This window comes from Serinus canaria, chromosome 2, assembly GCF_022539315.1.
Source record: "Serinus canaria isolate serCan28SL12 chromosome 2, serCan2020, whole genome shotgun sequence".
Classification (NCBI taxonomy): domain Eukaryota; kingdom Metazoa; phylum Chordata; class Aves; order Passeriformes; family Fringillidae; genus Serinus; species Serinus canaria.
In genome coordinates, this window is record NC_066315.1 from 99,269,746 (window position 1) to 99,290,539 (window position 20,794).

Sequence of the window (20,794 nt, forward strand, 5' to 3'; positions counted from 1 at the left end):
TCCTTAATAAATCCCTGAAGGATTTCCTTTTCTTTTGTGAGTCAAGATCTACAGTACCTTTGAAAAGTAGGATAAGATTTTACAGGCTGACCTAAAAATTTTGCTGCTGGAAAAGGCAGAGCTGTTCCACCCACGCTCATGTACTCCCACTGTTTTCCTTCTTCTGGTTCTAGGGAACAAATGCAGTAAATATCAAGCAAAACAAAAACTAAAGGAGTTACTCCTTATCAGGTTAATGAGCTGAATCAATTCATTAAAGGGTCAGATGAGCCTCAGATGAGTACAAGAGAGCTTTTATCACGTTGACGGTGGAAGATGCAAACTACTCAGAGGCATAAGGGGCTGCTGCTCTTTCCTTCCTGAGTGAGATGCATCATCCAGGAGGGAGAATCCTTCTGAGATGTTTTTCTGCTGCACAGGATCACATTGCATCTCCACTTCTTCTCCAGTCTTATTCAAACTGAAAGCAATTTTCTTTTTTTTTAAAGCAGTGTCATACAAGGATAATTTTGGCAATGTCAGCATGACTAAAGAGCCACTTGTTTTCTGAAGTGCCTGTGTTATGGAACATCTGCATCCAATGTCCCTGATACAGGAAGCAGCCAGGATACAAGATCTCCATGCTAAAGCTGTCTCCCAAACCTTGACATCATTAATTTCACATCTTGGCTTTTAACTACTGGACTTGTTAACTGAGGGACCTGTGCTGGAAACACCTCACTCAACTGCTATTGCAAAGTCCATGTTGAGGCTCAAAGATAACACCTTCAGAGTTCTTTCTGCTCAGAGAGGAATCATGTTTCCAATAGTTCTCAAAAACCTTGACCACAGTGAGCAGTAATAGGGCATCTTTGTTGTTAATGTCAAAATAAAATATTGTGGCCAATAACCATTTAAAATCATGTCTTAATAATATTTTAAAAATTATTTTTTAAAGTGGAAAGGCATTTTGAATTTGCAAATTACCTAATCACCTTATCATTGGGCATCAAAACCCAACAACATCTGAGCACACCATAGAGAATACTGTGAGTTAATCCAAGCCATTTGCCTCTCACAGACTATTCGGCATTGATTCAAAGCACATTTAGGTCAAAGGAAGTAATCCTTGTGGATGGAATTTTGGCCCTACTGAATCAGTAAGACTTTTTTTGCTGCACCTAACTAGGGCCAGAATTTTGACCTTTTGATTTCATTTTACTCTGGATCACTCCTTCAGTAGTCATGTAAGAAATTACCAAGAATATTATCTTGGAAGCAGCTTTTGGAATCTGAATACTTTGGGTTTATGATGTGCTTGGTCCTTGGTCATAGCTTCTAACTAACTATAGATGTGGAAGGTATTTAATTTTGAAAATAATACAGTGTACAAAATAAAAAATAGGTATGAAGAAAATATGAGGTGCTATGCTGTAAATCTTGTTGCACCATTTTAAAGCGACCTTTATACTTGAGGCAAGCAGGCATCATATGATCATGTTAGGTTTGTGCCAGTAAAAGCTGTGCTATTGTTTGCATGCTCTTGTCTTGCAAACACACAGCAAAATCTTAAGTCATGAGGAGTACAGTTAAATACTCTTCTAGTGAATTCCTTTTTTCTTTTCCTTTTATTGTTGTCATACAAGTAATGGGTATAAAGGAGATAAACACTTAATACTTCAGTAAGGAAATTTTGTTGTCATGGATTTGTGGTGATTGCATTGGCAGAGTACTGGGGGAAAATAACCAAGTTGCATACATCAGTCCTAATTAAAAAAAAAAAAATATATATATATATAAATACTGTGTAATATTGTGGATTTGGCACTAAAGATGCCCAGAATTTTAAATGTTTAGTTTGTTTCAAAAAGTAACAGCCTAATTTGGAGATCATCCTTTAGATTTCCTCAGACCTAGATGCAGTTTTGGATGTGAGATCAAAATAAAATTAAAAACACCAAAAAAGGGAAAGAATCCCCTGGAATTATTCAAAGTAACTTTTCTGTGGATAAAAATTACTTTGAAATTACTTGGATTCCTTCTAGGGCCACTGAGTGGCAGATGTCCCTGTATCTGTTTCCCAGGTATATGAGGTTCATATTTTTTGGTCAGTAAATGCTTAAATAGGCAGCTGCACTGTAGTGGAAGAGGGAGAATTTTTATCAGTAAAAATTGACTTGCTTGGAGTGAACTAAATCTGACCTATATTATGCTGCAGCCTAGAACAGGTTTAGATGGGAAATAAACTGTAAAAGAGTCAGGGGAAAAAATATTGCTGTGATGCTCTTTTCAATTTGGCCCTATAAAAACTTAGCAGGACTTTGAAAGTCCAGGATTTCAAAAGGGATAGAGTGGTAGGTAGGAGGGGTAGGTTTATAGGTTGTAATGTGTTTTAATACTAATAAATATACTGAGGAGTTACGTGTTCCCCAGTCATCATCTGTCATAACAAATAGAGCATAGATTCACAAAGGGTTGGACTGCGTGAATTTGGGTGAGTGTATTAATCAGAGATGATGAAGTGATGAGTGAGCTGTTCAGATCATCTCAGTGGATGTCAAATAGAATGTTTAAGGCACTTTGTCACATAATTGATGCCATATGATTATTTCCAGTCTGATTCCCTGTGTATGAAAGGTCAGCAGCAAAGTTGACTTGCAGACAGGGAGATGGTGCTTCTATTCTTGAACAATTTCATGTAGTGGATGCACAGGATGAGCAGAGTTGTGATGTGATAGAGCTGTTGCAATAGTTAAAAAAAGTAAAAATCTAAAAGTTTTCTTTTTACAAGGTGAAGGTTTTTTTAGCAAGTTTACTGGGGCGTTTTCCAGCTTGCTGGCAGCACCTGCATGCTGCTCAGGGTCTGTGAAAGGTGCCCTTGCTGCAGACTCACCCTGGGTACCATCTGCTGGTATCCAGGAGTGGTTTTCTGTTGGGCCAAGTCCTCCTAATACTTGTGACCTGCTGTTTAGACTTTTACAGTTCATAACAAAAATAGAGTACAGCTTGTTTTTCATGTTAAGAAGTGTGCTTTCAAAATTGCAGTAAGAAAATCCCACTGAAAGGGATTGTCTCTTTTTTATCTTTTTTTCTTTTTTTTTTTTTTAATTGTTTTGGGGGGGAAATGGTCCATGAGGTGAAGGAAATGCACACATATATGGCGGGGGGCAAGGTAATTTGAATATCTGCTAAAAATTGACCCATGTAAAAGAAAAGAGCCATCTTTTTCAGAATTGTCCAAAAGTCATTGACATAACCTTTGGTGGCACCTGGCCATAGACAGAACAGTAGGCACAAATAAGTGATGTCCATGAGATAAAGCCAATGTTCCTGCTGTGAATTATCTGAAAAGGTCACACACATTGCTCAGAAATGGCATTGAGTGTGACTGAGACAGGGAGAGATAATGCAAGCAAAGGAATGCAAAACTGGTGCTCTGGATAGACAGGGGATTCACCAGGCCTGTATCCACATTGTGAACCTGCTTTTTTGGGGGATATCTGCCCTAGTCCTCCTCTGGCTCCCTGTTACTGCCCGCTCTTGCCTTCCCCTGCAGTTAATGTTCCACGTGCACTTCATGGCTGAGCAAACCAGCAAGGTGCCCTTGCTGCAAAGAAACCTTATGGTGTCCCAGGCTGCAGTAGCAGGAATGCTGCCTCCAGGTCAAGGGAGGTGATCCTCCCCCTCTGCTCAGCACTGGTGAGCCCACAGCTGCAGTGCTGGGTCCAGTTCTGGGCTCCCCAGTACAGGGGACACCATGGAGAGAGTCCAGAGAAGAGCCAGGAAGATGATGAAGAACTGAAACAACTCTCCTGTGAGGAAAGGCAGAGAGACCCAGGGTAGTTCATTCTGGAAATGAGAAGGTTCAATCAATGTCTGTCAATACCTGAGGGGAGAGTGCAAAGACAACAGCATCAGGCTCTTTTCTGTGGTGCACAGTGGCAGGACTGGGGGCAGTGGACACAAACTTAAACACAGCAGGTTCCTCTGAACAGCCAGAAGTACTGCTTTTACTGTGTGGTGACAAAGATTTTCTGGAGAGGCTGTGGATTCTCTGTCCTTGGAGATGCTCAAATGCTGCCTGGACATGATGCTGGACAGTTGGCTCTGGGTGGCCCTGCTTTAGCAGGAGGCTTGGACCAGCTGCCTTCCAGAGAACTCTTCCACTCTGAAACACTTTGTGGCTCTGTGGGTGGTACCAGTAAAGGTGATACTGGCATGTGGGACGTAGACCTGTGGGTGACAAACTCCTGAGCTGGCCCAGGTGGTGCTAGAGAACACCATGTGGTGCTGGCCAGCATGGGAGAGGGGTGTCCAGTAGGTAGATCTGTTGCAGTAGGTTTGACTTATACCTCAAAAAGTTTTAGAGATTGATGTACACCCTAGAGCATCAAAATTAGTATTCCTTCCAAAACTAATTAGGACTTTGTATATTTTTATAATTGCCTACATCTCTAATTGCAGTGAAAATCCATGCTCATCAAAAACTTATCCATAATTTCATTATCCACAGCATGCCTTGTAATTAGGCTTTTGGTAGAAAATAGAGAAAGCTCCCAATCTTTGTTCTTTCTTTTGGAACATGTTGCCTTGCATTTCTGTCCTTTCTAAAGAAAAAACCTAATTCTTTCAGTCTGCCTAGATATATTTCAATCCAATCTGTATGAAATGCAAACATACAAATTCTAATTAAGGATATGCATGAAATGAAATTGTTCCTTTCTTTTATTCCTAATTTCATGCCCTATGAAGGTTCAGTTGCAAAAGAGCTAAAGAAAAAGGTCAGGTGGCTGTGCTGCTGTATTATTTGTACGAAATGTGATAATGGAGGTAGTTAATAGGTACCTAAGCAATGTTAATGGCTAACTTATTTTGGAAATAGAGTCATTAGCCAAGTTGTGCTCAAAAGTCTTGTGACTGTATAAATTGTCAAATACTCTGCTGCTTGGATTTGCAGAGAGCACAGCTGTAGAAACAAATCAGTTCACAAACTTTTCAGCTCATAACTTCACTTTTGCCTACACTTCCAAGTCTCCAGTGACTCCACCTTTGCAGCTGTATTTTCATCAGGCTTGTGGCTCCATTCTGATCAGTTTGATCCTTCAATTTAGGACCTTTAGTAAAGGAAAATACTGCTGGTTTGTCTTGGACAGGGGAGGGTTTGGTTTTGTTTTCTTGTGTGATGCAGCTGCTGTCATTCTCAGTGCTACATGCGCTTGGTTTGGGTTTTTTGCCTCTCCTTGCACAGTTATGTTGAGCAGCATGGTGACTATTGCCCCCTTCAGAGCTGAGCAAAGTGCATCAGCCCATATCCTGTACATGAAGAACTTTGTCTGCTATCAGCTCGAGGTTTTCAGGGACTGATTTAAGTGATCCTATTCCCAGTTTAAATTAAATGGGCTTTGGGTCTTTTCAAAGACCTAGAGTAATGCTACTGCCTAAGCCCTTGGAATTTAAACCCGTGTTGAATAGCTGAAGGTATATAAAAGGAGTTTTTCCTATATGTGAATGTTATATATTTTTAAATTGAACCTAGATGTGCAAGAATGTTTTACTAGTTTCACAGATAGCAGTGTAAAAATCAATTTAATCAGTGAAAAAATGATTCCTAGTTTAGAGTATGAACTGGGAGCTGCAGTAGATTGTGCTCTGCAATTGGTGAAAGTCAAAGTTCATGTCTGGATTCCCTAGAATACCACATTTATTAAAGCATCGTGTTTTTAGAAAGCATTTTATGGAAGGGAGTCTTTGACACTGTACTGACAAGAGTCTTACATAAATTCCCATCTGTCACTGAGCACAGAAGAGCACATCTCAAATGTGGGCCACACAGCAGCAGCAAATCAGCTGCCTGCTTTTAATAGTACAGCAAGAGGTTTGAAGACATTTGATATTTTTATTACTAGCTTTTGCCACAAAATGCAGTCTTCTAAAGAAATGGTCAAATGCTGTAAAGGTTTTTTAAAAAAGCAAAAGCTCTTGAAACAGTAATTTCCTACACATCCAGCCCTTACTGCCTGAATGAATGCCCAGGCTGTAAGCAGTGAATTGGGTCTGAGGTTCTGGGATCATTTAGAAAAGCCCTTTTAAGACATTTCTGCTTTCTGGAATGGAAATCCATTTAGGCCATGTATTTATTGTACTGTAATAGCTTTTCTTAAGCCATTGTCCCAAGGGTAAGTGCAAGTGGCTACAGCAGCAGCAGCTGAGGTTACTTGCAGGTTTTGGAACACGGCTGAATTCTGACAAAGGGTCTATTATATTTTAAATATGTTGGTTTCTATTATTTATGGTTGAAACAGAGGTAGAAACCCACTGATACTAGCTGAGGATGCTGGAGGGAAACCCTAATGTTCCATTTAGTCTACAAGTTTAAATATAATCATTTGTCACAGTGAATTTATTCCTTCCCAAGCAGCACCTGACAGGTGTGGAAGAGCTAAAGAAGCTTTCCTAAATACTTCCTGCAAGCATAGAGCACTTGCTGGTTTCTTCCAAAGCTTTGCTAGTTCTATAATGATGGATATTCCTTTATCTCCTACTCTTCCCTACTGATTGCATGGTGAGCTGCATTTAAGTGCCAGAGCCAGGTGCCAGGGAAGGGAATGAACTGTCCCTGCAAAGAAGTGTCTGTGGTTCCAGGGCTGCAGCCAAGCACTCAGCACAGGGATGGGGAGTGAAAGAAGCCCAGCTCTGGCAGTAGCCTGTGCTTGTGCCAGCTCACTTCTATCATAAAACTGCACTTGGAGACACTTCATCTCTTGGCTGGCAGGTTTTGTTCCTGCAGCTCTCTGGTGCATGGTAGCCGGCATCACTTTCGCCTGTGCTGTTTTGGGTAGGAGCTGCCCCTCTAGCTATGTTCCAGAGAAACTAATTAGATGGTTGCCTTATTTGGAAGATCTTTCAGCTGCTCAGGGTGGGGTTTTTTTCCCCCTTCTTATTTTCTGCTGTTAAGAAAACCAGGTTGTAATCACTTCTAGCTTCATGAAATATTTATGTCAGTCTAAAGCATCAGCCTTTGGGCATAAACCAGCCCTGTAAGCTGGATGGTAGGGAACACAGTTGCTGAGATGGGTGATTGCCACCAGTCTTGTTGAGTAGCTGAAGTATAGGTTAAGCAGCTGGAACATGGTAATTTTTTTAAAAAAATAAAGTGTACCTTCCAGTGTGGGAAAGAGGAGCAGATCTGACAGTTGTGAGCCCATTCACTGAAGTTATCTTTTTGATTACAAAGAGATAAAGGAAAAAGTATCCAATGTTATGTTTTGCTGTTTACCAGTAGATGTTAGCAGTTTGCAAGAAATAAAGTAATTTACAGTTCATTTAACTGCATTTGAAATGATTACTCCAGCTGTATGATACAGAAAAGAAGAAACCCTGGATAGCAGAGTACACATAACCAAGGCCTTTATGTTACCCATTCTTTCCATGTTTCTGCTTTTCCCTTGGAAAGGGCAATTGCCTGTAAGTGTCAGACTGACCACAGTGCCAGGGCCAACAGAAGTTTCCATAAAGACATTCTTTCCCAGTTGGGTATCCAGTTGTGATGCTGCAAGTCATGCCAAAATGTTCCCACATTGTCCCATGAGGTATCTGCTTTTGTTAGTGTGGGTGATTTATGCTTTTTTGGAGTCTCCTTGTAAATTATTTATTTTATTTTGATAGGGCAATGGTAGTATTTCTTCTCTGATACTAAAGTAATTGTGTTACCTACATAAATAAGACAATCAAGAACCCATCTGGTCTCTTTCCAAAACCTCTGTGGTAGCTGACTCACATGTCCAATCTCTGCAGCTGGGTTTGGTAGATGCTTGCACTTTTGAATGTGCAAGTTAAGCACTCTTCCAGGGCTTCCATTTCTTACACTGAAATGTTGGCAGTTTAGGAACTACCTCCAGGAAAAAAAGAGTTTTTAAGAGTAGGCTTATTTTTATTTTTTCTGGAAAGCTCAGAAGCTGAATTGAGACTGATTGTTCAGTTCCATTAAAAGAAGAGCATAAATGCTTAGAAGATGGAAGTACTTTTGGTAGATACATTTGTCAGATCTCTGACCTGTTGCTTTTGTCTCATAAAAATAAAAAAAGTTTTTAGTAGAGGACTTAAATATCCATTTCAGATATATTAGTGAGTACTTAGAAAATCAATCTAATTAAACATTGTTAAAGATTTCCTGGAAAACTCTCCATAAACGTGAAGTGGATTACTGAGAAATTGCTTGCACTGCTGATTCCAAAACATTTCAATCCAGAAGCAACTAAAAAAAAAAAAAAAAAATTTAAAAAGCCTTTTGAATAAACAGATGTTGATGTGTATAAGAAAATTTGTGTAAAGCCACAACCTTCTGTGTTCAAGCTTGCCTGTTCTTTGGTCTGCTGTAACTTTTAATTGTTTTTCATGTTCTTGTTGGTGTGAAAGCTTTTTTTTTGCCCCTTTGCACACCATCTTTTCCCTATTTGCATGATCTGATCTTGTTAATAAGCAGCAGTTTTCATCTTTGAAAGATCAGTTTCTCTTCCTCACATGATTTTATTATGGATATTTCAGAATCTATACTCATGTTATATTATACAGACTAATTAATTATAATTTGTATATATACAATTCTGTCACTATTCAATTTTTCTCATAGTTGATTTTTCCTTCTACAAAAATGAGCTATCTTGAATTCAACAAGCATTAATTTTGGTGTGAATGGATCCTTATTAAGCTGGTAATATTTTCTGTGTTGTAGCTTACCAGACCTGATAGGTGGTCAAGGTTTTTTTCTGAACATATAAAAATTTAGGGATATAAACATTTTAATGTGTAGTTTTATCTCCAGCATGTTATTATCTGAAGTACTTTCATACTCAAAACTTAACATTTGTTCCCAGCATTTAAGGTTAACTTTCCAAGGAAGAGAAATCTATTCAAATAGTGTTTCAAGTTACTTTTACAGTATTGCTGTTCAAGTCATAAAACATTCAGTAGAATACCTGAACAACATGATACAAGAGATTAAAAATTAAGCTTCAATTTTACTTGAGAGTTAATGCCACTGTTCATTTATTCACTCAACTCCTTTTCATTGGCAGAACCTGAAGAAGATTCAGGAAATGGACAAAGAGGCAAGTGATGAATCCAGCACGGATCTCGATGAGCTGAAAAATGCTGACTGGGTAAGACAACAATGGAAAAGTGATTCAGCATCACTACTGGCACTTTATTTTTCTTTATAAAGCTTAACTAAGGCATTATTACTTCTGCCCTCATGAGACCCCACCTGAAAGAGTGTCCATCTCTGTAGTTCCCAGCATAAGAATGATGTGGACCCGTTGGATTGAGTCCAGGGGACGCCAAAAAATGCTCAGAGGGCTGAAGCACCTCTCCTATGGAAACAGGCTGAGAGAGCTGGGATTGTTCAGCACAGAGAAGAGAAGGCTCCAGGGAGACCTTAGAGCAGCCTTCCAGTACCTAAAGGAAGCCTCCAAGAGAGCTGGAGAGGACTTTTTATAAGGGCATTTCATAACAGGACAAGATGGAATGGCTTTAAACTGAAAGAGGTTTAGATTAGATACCAGGAGGAATTCTTTACAATGGAGGTGGTGAGGCACAGGAGCAGGTTTCAGCAACCTAGTGAAAGGTGCCCCTGCCCAGTGCAGGGGGTCTGGAACTAGATGAGCTGTGAGGTATTTTCTACCCAAACCATTCCATGATACTGTGTTCAAATCAGTCTCTGGGTTTTTTTAGTATATGTATTAACCCACTACAAGTCAGAACTAAGTGAAGTCTCAACTTCCTTTGCAGACAGATGAAACAGTACAAGTATCCAAGCAATATGTTTTTCCTTAGGCTGTTTTCATGGAGAAGCTTTTGCAGTTTGCAGACTGGACATTTAGATAGGTACCATGCTGACTGCCCTTCAGAGGGGCAGTCAGGCAGTAGACACCAGCTGAATTTCTCCAGGGATGAAAGAAAAAGGCAGGGAAACTCTTAAGCAAGAAGTAACTTAATTTATTTTCTAGGTTCTGTTCTTGCCAGTTCATAGACAAATATTATGAGGTTCTTAAAAAGTACTTGATTTTAATTTCCAATCTTCAATCCACCACCTGTTCTTTCTTCTCTCCAGCCATTCTGCTTCACAGAAAAAGAGAGGGAGATGTTAGTGTGCAGTGCTCTTACAGGCAGAGCAAAAGAAGTTGAGTTTTGCTAAGGCAAGATCTTAGGACTTGGGAGTCCATTCCAAAATTTCCATTTGAAGAACAACTTTTGAAAAAATTTCACAGGAGAGTCCTGGGTAACAAAATTTCAGATTCAATCACTGTTTTAATTCACACAGTATTAGCTAGAAGTCTACAAACTTTGATTATGTGCTTGCAGTATACTTGAAATGGGAATTTAGATGTAAGGTATGAGAATTTCAGATCCTCTTTCCATACATGAGGTGAGACCCAGGAGTCCTGCTGAGTTGCAACAAAGTTTTGTCATCTTCACAAGTGTTAAAAATAAGTTTATATAAAATAAAATGGGATTTGGTTGATGTGTTAAAAATAAAATAGTAGAGCTGTAAATATTTGGTGGTGTCCTGCAAGGAAACTTAGGTTTAATGTGAGATGGTATTCAAGGGCAAGGTATGAAGTAAAATTTCTATCTCTTTTGTCTTCAGGCCCGTTTTTGGGTGCAGGTGATGAGAGATTTACGGAATGGCGTTAAACTGAAGAAGGTTCAAGAGCGTCAGTACAACCCACTGCCCATAGAGTACCAGCTCACACCCTATGAGATGCTGATGGATGATATCAGGTCCAAACGCTACACCTTAAGGAAGGTCATGGTGAGTCAAGAGAATCACTGCAGGTTTTCAAACCCCAAATGTTATTTTCCTTTTTTTATTTTCTTTTTGTCTTTCTTTTTCTTCTGAGAATCTTGAAATTGTTATTTCTTATAGATACTAACATTCATTTGTTCATGGGTTTATTTGGCATCATAAATTTGTGCAGTGCATTGAGGAGAGAACATGAAACCAACACATGCAGTGAATTTTGTTTTCCATGTGGCAGGCATTTCAAATTCTGAAAAACATGCCTATCTATCATAAGCTTATTTGTTATTATCATAACAAATTACTTGTGTAGGGTTTGTGATCACTTTAAGAGTCATCTCAGAAGTCCTGTCATGCTTTCCAATGAGAGATTGTTTTAGACTTTTCTTATTAGCAGTACATTTATCTTGAGCTACAAAAACATAGTTTTTGGAGTTCCAGAATGTAAAGTGCTACCATGAATGATACTGTGATAGGAAAGGAAAACCTAGAGTGTTTTTTTGGAGTTCCAGAATGTAAAGTGCTACCATGAATGATACTGTGATAGGAAAGGAAAACCTAGAGTGGTTGAAAATTGCCTGTATCACAGTGTCTGTAAACTTACTTTACCATGATCTGTTACAAATTTTCAAGGAATAGTCTATGTTAAGAAAAATTAAATCTTCCATTTGTAGAAGTTGAGCTCAGTTATTTTCAAATAACTGAGCTCAACTTTCAAATCAAGACAGTATGTCATGGCAAGCTAGAGAATGTTCATGGGTCTCCTCTCCCTAGATCCTCATAAAGGTGCTTGTAAAATTGACTTGAGGCACTCTTTTTATCAGAACCCATCTACTGGTGTCTCCCTGTTCTTTCTGTCCTTTTGGGTTTTAGTTTTTTCAATATTAAGATCTTCTTCCTGATCATCTAGCAACTGATCCAAAGGGTGTCTTATCCCTGATAGGACATTGTAAATCCCTTTGTCAAGGGCATGTATTTGGTCAACATCAATATTTATACCTTACACTTACTTATCTTCACCTGTCATTAGTTACAATGGAAGCATTGTCTTAGAATATTCAGTATTCAGATGTATTTACTTTCCTGACAAATCTTCACACAGTGACAGAGCTGTGATTCCACCAAAAAAAATCAGAAGGGAAGGTGGGGGTGAGGGAGACAGATGAGAGAGGCAGAAAGTGTGTAGTATAAAGGCTTTTTATGTTTGAGCTGAAAATACTTTCCTAATCGAGATCAGGATTTAGACTCTCCAATTGTATTTATTTACAAATCAATAGGGTAAAATGCATACCCAGGTATTGATGTTGTCTGTCTTTCCCCTAACAATTCAGAGAACTAAGCTAAGTGTTCCTACCACCCTCTGCAAAAGAGGACCAGTCCCCTCAGGACCTCAATTACTGTATGCAACCAGAACAGTAGTTTTGTTTGAATGGGAACCCCTGGGTGATCTAATTTTGCTTTTGTCAGACTAGCTTTTAATTCAGCTGCTGCTAAGCAAGCTCCTGCCTCTTCAGAAGAGATTTCCTTCATTATGTGGTACATCTTGGGGGCACAGCTGCTGCTCTGCTTATCCAGACTCTGGCTCTGTACAAAATCCCTGGAAGGAGCTATTTTTGGCCTGCTCTCTTGTCTTCTAGATAGATTGTCCAAAGTGAACTCTGGGAATAAATATGATTGCAATCAGCTGCAGGTACAGTACCTCTAAGGCTGTCATGCAATTGCTGGCTTAGTCTGACAAGTGCTGATGACACTGTGTTAGAAAAATCACTTATTTCTTACTGGAAAGTTAAACTCAGTAACTTGGCTTCTGCTGCAGGGTCTGCTTGAAGATTGTGCAAAGCATGTTCAACAATAAGAGTGCAGCTTGACATGGAACATGTGGAGCCTAAAGGATTCACACAGAATTACAAGTTCAGTTAGATTGCATAGATGCATCCTCTAACTGGCTATCAAGGTGAAGTTGATTGTATGGATTCCCATCAGCAGAAACCCTTGTGGTTCTTGAGAAGAGGAGAAAAGGACCCAAAATCTGAATCTTAAGGCAGTCTAGGAAAGATGGATTATGTTTCTTTCTATCATTCAAAATGGATGTTCAGCAAAATTTGTATTAAAAGTAATTTTGCTTTAAATTTATGGGTGGTAGTTTTAGACTTGGTAGCTTGTGAGGACACGTATCCTACTAATGATACCAAGAGATTCAGTAAATTTCCAAAGTAATAAGTAATTTCTGTAAATAAATGAAATGCAACATGAAATCTTTACTGTTCTTTTTATAATGTGATGCTGTGTTTAAAAGACTAGCTTGATCTGTCGCTGACTGCTCAGTGTTCTGCATAGAAATTAAGGAAGGAACAGATGTTCCTGTTAGGCCATATTTTAGTATTGCAGACTGTTGTGCTGACAGACAGCAGTGACTGGAGCTTCCTGTTCTCACCCATTGTTATAGTGCAAGTATTCAAAATGTTTTGAAGATGTAAAATGTCAAATTCTGGGCTTTTGGTAAATAACTGGTTTCATCTGTCTCAGTGACGTTGGCATTTCTATTTCAGTACATCTGAAAATAATTTCAGGTTTGTCATCTTTCTATCCTGAGGCAAGAGTCCTCATTGCTGCAATTGCTGTGGGAGCAAGATAGCTTTCATTCTGGAATTTTATGAACTTTAAATATCTACCTTAGAGAGATTTAATAGCTTTCCTCACCTATGGAGCACCCACTCCCACAAAGCTAAAAGCTGTGGTCATTGGTGGAGTCAGCACCTGGAAATGAGAAAATGTAAGAATTAAATTACTCTTTCAGGCTTAATTTTTCTTTATTATTTGTATGTGTTGAGCTAGTTTTTAATTTCAGTTAAAGTGTGCTTCACAATTAGCTCTGATTTCTGCCCGTCTCCACCTCCCTCCAAGCTATGCACCATTCACTGTGTTTCTTGAGCAGTGCTTATTGAACAGTAACTGATGTCTCTTGTGTTGCCTGCTCAACACATGCCTGTCAGGTACTTTTATACCCTATCCAAACTCAGCATTATGTTACATAACAGTTACACTCCTTGTAGGTAAGAGCACTCTTGTCGTCATATTCGAGCTCTTCACAAGTACCTGTCATGCAGTGGTATTGGCCATGTTGCAGAAGGGGAATTTAAACATACAGGTTGAAGCCATTATTATCAAAAATATCCAGTAATTTGAATATCTAAGCTGAGAATCCTGTGGCATGGGGTTTTTTTGTTTTGGTTGGATCTTTTTCATTTACTTCTTTGCAGTATTTATCATCTTAGAGTACTTAGGTTAATTGCAGTGACAGCTGTGCACAGACAGTATTTTCATAAGCATGAGTTCATATGCCTCAAGCAGGATATAGAGAATGTGAGCTTTGCTGTGCAAAGGACTTTGACCACTTTATCCAGCTGGACATTGCAGAGTTTGGTGTCCCCTTACACACAGGTCTGACTTGGTTGTGGTGAGTTGCTTTCAGCAGGGGAACTGTGCTTTTTATTTTACACCTTCATCACAATATTTCTACAGAAGTGTAGGAGTCATCCTAGGCAGAGCAGGGAGCTTTGCAGTTCCTAGTCATGCTTTAGGGGTATTCAGAGGAGGGACTCCCGTTACCATGTGGTTTCATAAACTTGTTTCTGCAATAGATGTGCAGGAGCAGCAGTGTGAGTGTAGTGCCTCATGATGGGAAATACCAGAGCACTTCATTCTTGGACATTGCTGCTTCAGCTTGCTGTGGGGTGACAAAATACTGTGTAACAACAGTGTTAACTAAAACTCTATACTGTCTGCATAATGCAAGATTGTAAATAGATAGGTACTTAAAATAATTTAATTCACCACTGAACTTTATTGTGAGCTGTTCTGGAAATGATGTAGTGTGTCCCCTCTGTTTCAGTGCCCATGCAATTTCCTTTTAAATGAAAATTTCTAGATAGTACAATAATATCAGTTTCCTGTTGACTGTTATTTAAAGATAGCTCTCTCCTACTTATTGCTGACACCTTTTATAGCTGAAGAGATAAATGGCTAAGATAATTGAGTGTCAATGATAGGTGATGTTATTTTTTGTGAAAGTTATCATCAATGTACAAATTGGGATCACCATTTTTAAAGCTTTGATCTTCAGCCAGAGGTAACTAAGCACCATTTGCCATTATTTTTTAAATTGCAAATCCATATTTATGTATTAAAATGTGATGGTAGCAGGTTGTTGGTAGGTGATGACACACTAATTTTTCTGTGCATTAGCTGTTTTCTACATTTATGTTTGATTTCTATAAAAATTGGTTAAGCTTTCTTCACACTGTCTGTTTTAATGCATACTGCTGTACAAAAACTCTTTTACACACATGAAGGCTTAGGGTAGTTCTACAGTGTTTTGAGGTATTTATTCAAATACTGGTTTGTAGCTGGGGCCAGCCTTGTTAAGTGGAGAGGGAAAAAAAAAAAAAAAAACCCAAACTTTTTCCTTGGTGGGTTTTTTTCCCCCTGCAGTTTGGGTATCATGGCTGCATCTATGCAATGTCTTTGATTGAGACTTGAATCAAGAGCCATGAATTTTAATTAAGTAAAAGTAAAGGATGCATTTGAAGTTGCTCACTACAGAGAGAGTTAGTTTGAGTAAATAAATAAATCCAGTCTGAACAGAGAGGATAAAAGTTTCCCTGCAGTACCTTTCATGTCTGTATCTCATTTGGGCGCCAAGTACGAAAGGTGGGCTCTGCCACTGATGCTCCTGCTCTTGGCTTCTTGGCTGCAAAACATCCACTTGCTTGGTCACCAGCTCCCCATGCATCCTGTGGAAAATCACTTAAGCAAATCCTACATTTCTCTTTTTCCAATCAGATGGTAATACTGCTACTAATTATACCCTGGAGTGCCCTGAGGTGAAAGGCTCAGAGCCATGTATTATTTATTGGCTATTGTCACACCGAGGGTTGTTCCCCAAGGCTCCAACAGAGATTATCAGTTTACAAAACGGCTGTTCTGATGGTAATAATTCCCAACTTCACCCATCAACTTTGACATCTGATGAACAGTAGCTCCGGGAAGAGAGACTTCTCGTTTCATTAACAATCTTCCAGGGCATGCTGGCCTCAAAAAACTGCTCAGAATTTGAACAGAAGAAATCAATCACACCCCTTAAAATAGTATTCTCCTCATCAGGAAATGTCAAATCATGGTTTAGTATAAACCTTTTCCATTTTAATTTTTCTGCACTATTTTTAAGAAGATGATGCATGTTGCAGAGTTTAGCAGCTTGAAGTTCTTTGCCAAGCAACATGAAATTCACTCTAAGGAGACTAAGGAGGGTGGAACAAATAGAGTTTGGAGTGTGTCTGGGGTAGGATGTCTCCAGAAAGAGTCCTCAGGAAAGCAATTAAATGTTCCCCAGGAGGGACTCTGCCTCTGATTTTTTAGAGGACAAGGGATGAATCTTCTCAAGGAGGCTGTCTCTGAGCTCAGCCTTGACACAGGGCATGCCTGAAGTGAGCAGAGATTGGACAGAAGCTGCATGCCATTGGTGAAGTTCCATTAGGGATCATATTCAGGTGACTTTATGGACATTTAAAGCCCTTTTTGTGATGGCAGCAGTCCTTCTGGTTAGTAAAAGGGCATGTTATTTGGCAAACCAGACATGTATCTTTACACAGGTTTTCTGGCTACTGAGCTTGTATGAGTACAGTCCCACAAAAATAAAATGAGGCAACTGACCCTTAACAAAGAAGTCTGAAATATGGAATACTTGGTCTAAGCAATACAGTGTTGTGGAAATGTCTGTCAAATTGGAGGACAGTGCTGATGGCCAGCTACTGTGCAGTAAGAGGAGATAGCAGAAGGATATACATGACATAGGATGATCTCTTGTCCCTGACAGAGTATGCTTGGGCACTGTGCTCTGTGAAGACTGAACCTGACAGGTGGGGTTTTTTTAAGCAAATCCATACACTAATTCCCAGCTTACAATTTAATACATTCTTCATATGATATGAAAACTTCCATTGCCTTCTTTAAATCCTGTACATATAGTGAATTGATGATACTTCCCTGTGATGTCTTGTATATGGTCTTACACCTAAATGTCTAAGTGTTTCTGGAGAAAACCAAACAAGAAAAGCAAACAACCCTCACCCAGCCCCTCTGCTACAGAAATATGTGATTTACAGTGAGGAAACCTATTTCTCCCATAGACAAATTGCAGCCTTGACGTTTGATTTCATTACTTCAAAATCCTAAATATTGCTGCTTAAAGCTGCTGCAGTTGGAGTTATTTTGCAGCCATCAGCAAAACTGAAAAGCTGCAAAGTACCTTTTTTTTTGCTTGCCTGTGCTCTGCATATGGATCGTTCTCCACTCAGGACTGGTGGGGTTTTATGTCTGGTGCAGGTGTCAGAACACTGCAGCACTGTCAGGGTTGTTGTGAGTTTCCAGCTGATCTCATGTGCATGAATATAAATGTGAAAAACAGCAATATATATTTCACTTTCTCCTTTCCAGGTCAACGGTGACATCCCACCTCGATTAAAAAAGAGTGCCCATGAAATAATCCTGGATTTCATCCGATCGCGACCTCCGTTAAATCCTGTACGTAATCCAGTGGGCTTCATTCCTTACAAAACAGTGGCTTTTCAAAGCATGTTTGGTTCCAGCAAATACCTAAACATAATATTTTTCTGCCTGGGCTTTCAAAAATATTGTCTTTTGTGCATAGAACAGGACCCATTAAAAGAACAGTGTGTAGTATGTCGCACATACCAATTAACAGCTGCTATTGCTGGCAGCCCTTTATCTCCAGGGAACCACGATGCATGAAACCCTCTTTCAATTTATGCTGAGGTTTGAAATTGAGTGTATGTCAAATCATATCACAGCATTCCACATCTTCTTCAAAAAAACTGTGAAATCTACTTTCAAGGATGCACTTTTTAATGTAAATATGATAATCTCTGTATCCCAAGGCCTCGGCAAGGAAACTGAAACCAACCCCGCCACGGCCCCGCAGCCTCCATGAGAGGATCCTGGAGGAGATCAAGGCAGAGAGGAAGTTACGTCCAGTCTCCCCTGATGAGATAAGGCGGAGCAGGCTGGGTAAGCACGTGGCCAGATTTTATCTGCAGCATCCACAGAAAACTTCCCACATAGGAAGCAGCAATTTTAGTCACATCTGTGCAGATGTCACCAAAGATTAATTACTCCTTCAGAAAAAGAAATAGCCTACAGCTTTTCTAGGGCTGTGCAATCTTTGTGCTTAGTTATATTTTAAAATATGAAACTGAATGGTTTACCTTGATTCCATTCAAGTTTTTTAGTGTGTTAGATAAATGGAATGGTATTGTATTCCTTGTTGCACGTCACAGTTTATGCTAGATTTGCTGAGAATGGAACAGATATTGCTTGTCTCTAGTGCAGTATACCTTGACTATCTGCAAGTATTCTTTACATGTTGATTTTTAATTAATTTATTCTCTTTGTTTCCTGTTGTTAGCATCATCAACTTATTTATTTTAAAATTGGCTTTTATTTTGTTTACTGTTGCATTTATTTTGAATTAAATCTTTGCTTCTTTTTCCAAGTTATGTAAAACGTGTTTGTAGGTGTTTTCATGGGAAAATAATTCAGACTTGCATTGCAAAGCATTTCATTCCTGCAGTGTATTTTCAGCAAACCGCTATGAAATGATGCAAATACTATGCGATGCAGCAGTCACCCGTTTGCATTAGTTCAGTGGTTCTGATGGCAAAAGCATGACAAACACAGGCTTACATAGTGACTTAGATTGCTTTAAGAGTACTGTATTTATCTGTATCAGAAAAACTGAAGGAGCTAAATGTTTAAAGAGCACATGTGGAATCTTATGGCTGAAAACTGTCAAAAATCCATGTACGTACTCTCTGTCACTGCTTTTTGAAAGGTATTTGTACTTGCCACATGTGCCCAAAGGCACTGGTCCAGATTCAAGTGGATTGTGACAACCCATTGTTTCTGGAGAAAACCAATTTCATCAGTCTTGCTTTGTTGCATTGTTTTTGAAATGCCTGATGGAGTCTGCGGAATGCTTGCGTGTGTTTGTAAAAGAACAATGCTTCAAATATTGGGTTTTTGGGCCTTCCAGTTTCTGGTTTGGATTCAGTTTATGTTTGCTGTATCAATTAACATTTTCTCACAGGCTTCTCATAGACTTTTTTCCAAATGTAGGAAGCTTTGGAAATGTGGAATGACTCCTTACTTTTCTTTCAAACATTCAGTTTCAGTGTTTTATATGTTGTGCATCTGGGAACTACTGTGTTGTCTCAGGGGCAGCAAACCTGAGCTAATAAATCTTTACAATTTCTAGCTGGTATAAATGACATCAAACCCAGTTAGTAAACAGTTTCTAAATCTGATGTTAAATTTTGAACCACTACTGCTTAGGACTTCTGGACTGATTTCAAGGCATTACCTTCAATGAGGGATACCTGTCTTCCACTAATTCTTCCCTTTTTGTTAGAGCATTAAATTTTTGTGTTTTGGAACTGGGGTAATTCTTCTTAAGTCCAGTGAATTGACTGTATTCAATGCCACATTAATGGAGGTATAAAAGTGGATGCATGCAAGCTTTTTTCCAAGTATATATTAGTTGCTGGCATGAAGAACTAAAAAGACCAAAGGCCTTTAAGATAATTACATATGAGGTTTTGTTCTTTCCCACAACTGGAGTGATTTTTATGCCTAAAGTTCCTTTTAAAAAAGAATGTGCTTGTGCAGTTTGGGAACAGAGTAACGTTAGTGGCATTCAGTATGGCACAAATAGATCTGCCATACAGTTTAAATGCCCACTGAATGTAATTTAGTGTAACAACATGTAAGGTTTAAGGATTATAAATCTAAGTAGAAATGCCATGTGGGACACTTGCACCATCTGGACTATTTGTCCACAACTATTTGTTGCTGTTAAAAAGGAGAAAAAAAATAGCCCATTACAGTGACATATTCAGGAGCATAAGGTGTGTTTCACATGTCCCAGACATGTTTCAGATGTCCCAAACTCCTTTTTGCTCAGTTTATACAGTCAAGAGCACAACTACACTGGGCTGTTGGGGCGAGTGGGGGCTGTACTCTTGCAGTTCCTCATGTCTGATAAGGCTGTACCTATGGCATGTGTCCCCAGCAGCCACAGGCTTTGTCCCCCTCTCTACACCACACATGGCACAGGTAAGATCTTCTCTACCCTGGCCAGTCTCAGTCTAAACCTTCTTTGGAAATGGGGTGGAACTGTGCTCACAAAGGGAGAGGTTTGAGTAGAGGAGTTGGAGTGAGCTTTCAAATGACCCCATAAAATCATCATTGTAAGCCATGGAGACAAGCACAGCCTTGAGGTACACGTGCTTTTAATTAAAACCATGGATTTGTGACTCAAGCAAGCGGAGCTAATGGAGCTTGGAGAGACTTTGTTTCATGTGCAGGTTTTATCCATGTCTCAGCATCGGGTGATAAACACCCTTCTGTTTTAAGAAGTTTGTGCCTTTATGCTAAGCATGGACAGAAATTTTAATACCATTACTGTAGCTATTATCTATGGATAATTTCTATTTAATGAATACAGAAAAAATTCCCTGACTCCCAAATTTAGCTCTGAGTCACCTACTGCATGCAACACTTTAAATTATTCTCATGAGCAAAACTTGTCCCAGAATCCCAGTACAACCTTTTTATAAACATCTTTTAGGACAGTGGTGGTGTGTATGTCTGACAGGCTCTTTCTACCAGCTTGCAGATTGTTCACCTGTCAAGGAAGACACTTAAGCTGATTTCAATTTTGATGCGTTTTTGCACATCCTTGTCACTGGGCTTGGCCTGCTTATCTGGATTAGTGCACTGAAATTTTGTTTTCAGTTAAAGAATATTTTAAGGGTCTGCTCCCTGAATACTGTGCTTAATTGGAAAAATGGATAGGTCTTTCCAGAAATGAAGAACATCTGACCACTTTCTTATCTAACAATAAAATCATCAGAGGCTCAGGAAGAAGAGACTAATATTATG

General features: G+C 39.2%; 1 protein-coding gene across 1 annotated transcript in view; it reads left to right on the top strand.

The window, feature by feature from the left end:
* SPIRE1 (spire type actin nucleation factor 1) overlaps positions 1 to 20,794 on the top strand; it is a 132,588-nt gene that overhangs the window by 79,154 nt on the left and 32,640 nt on the right. Inside the window, exons 5-8 of the mRNA XM_030227158.2 lie at positions 9,054 to 9,137; positions 10,625 to 10,789; positions 17,273 to 17,359; positions 17,734 to 17,863. Of these exons, the coding sequence (XP_030083018.2) occupies positions 9,054 to 9,137; positions 10,625 to 10,789; positions 17,273 to 17,359; positions 17,734 to 17,863 (466 nt within the window). The remainder of the gene's footprint in view (positions 1 to 9,053; positions 9,138 to 10,624; positions 10,790 to 17,272; positions 17,360 to 17,733; positions 17,864 to 20,794) is intronic.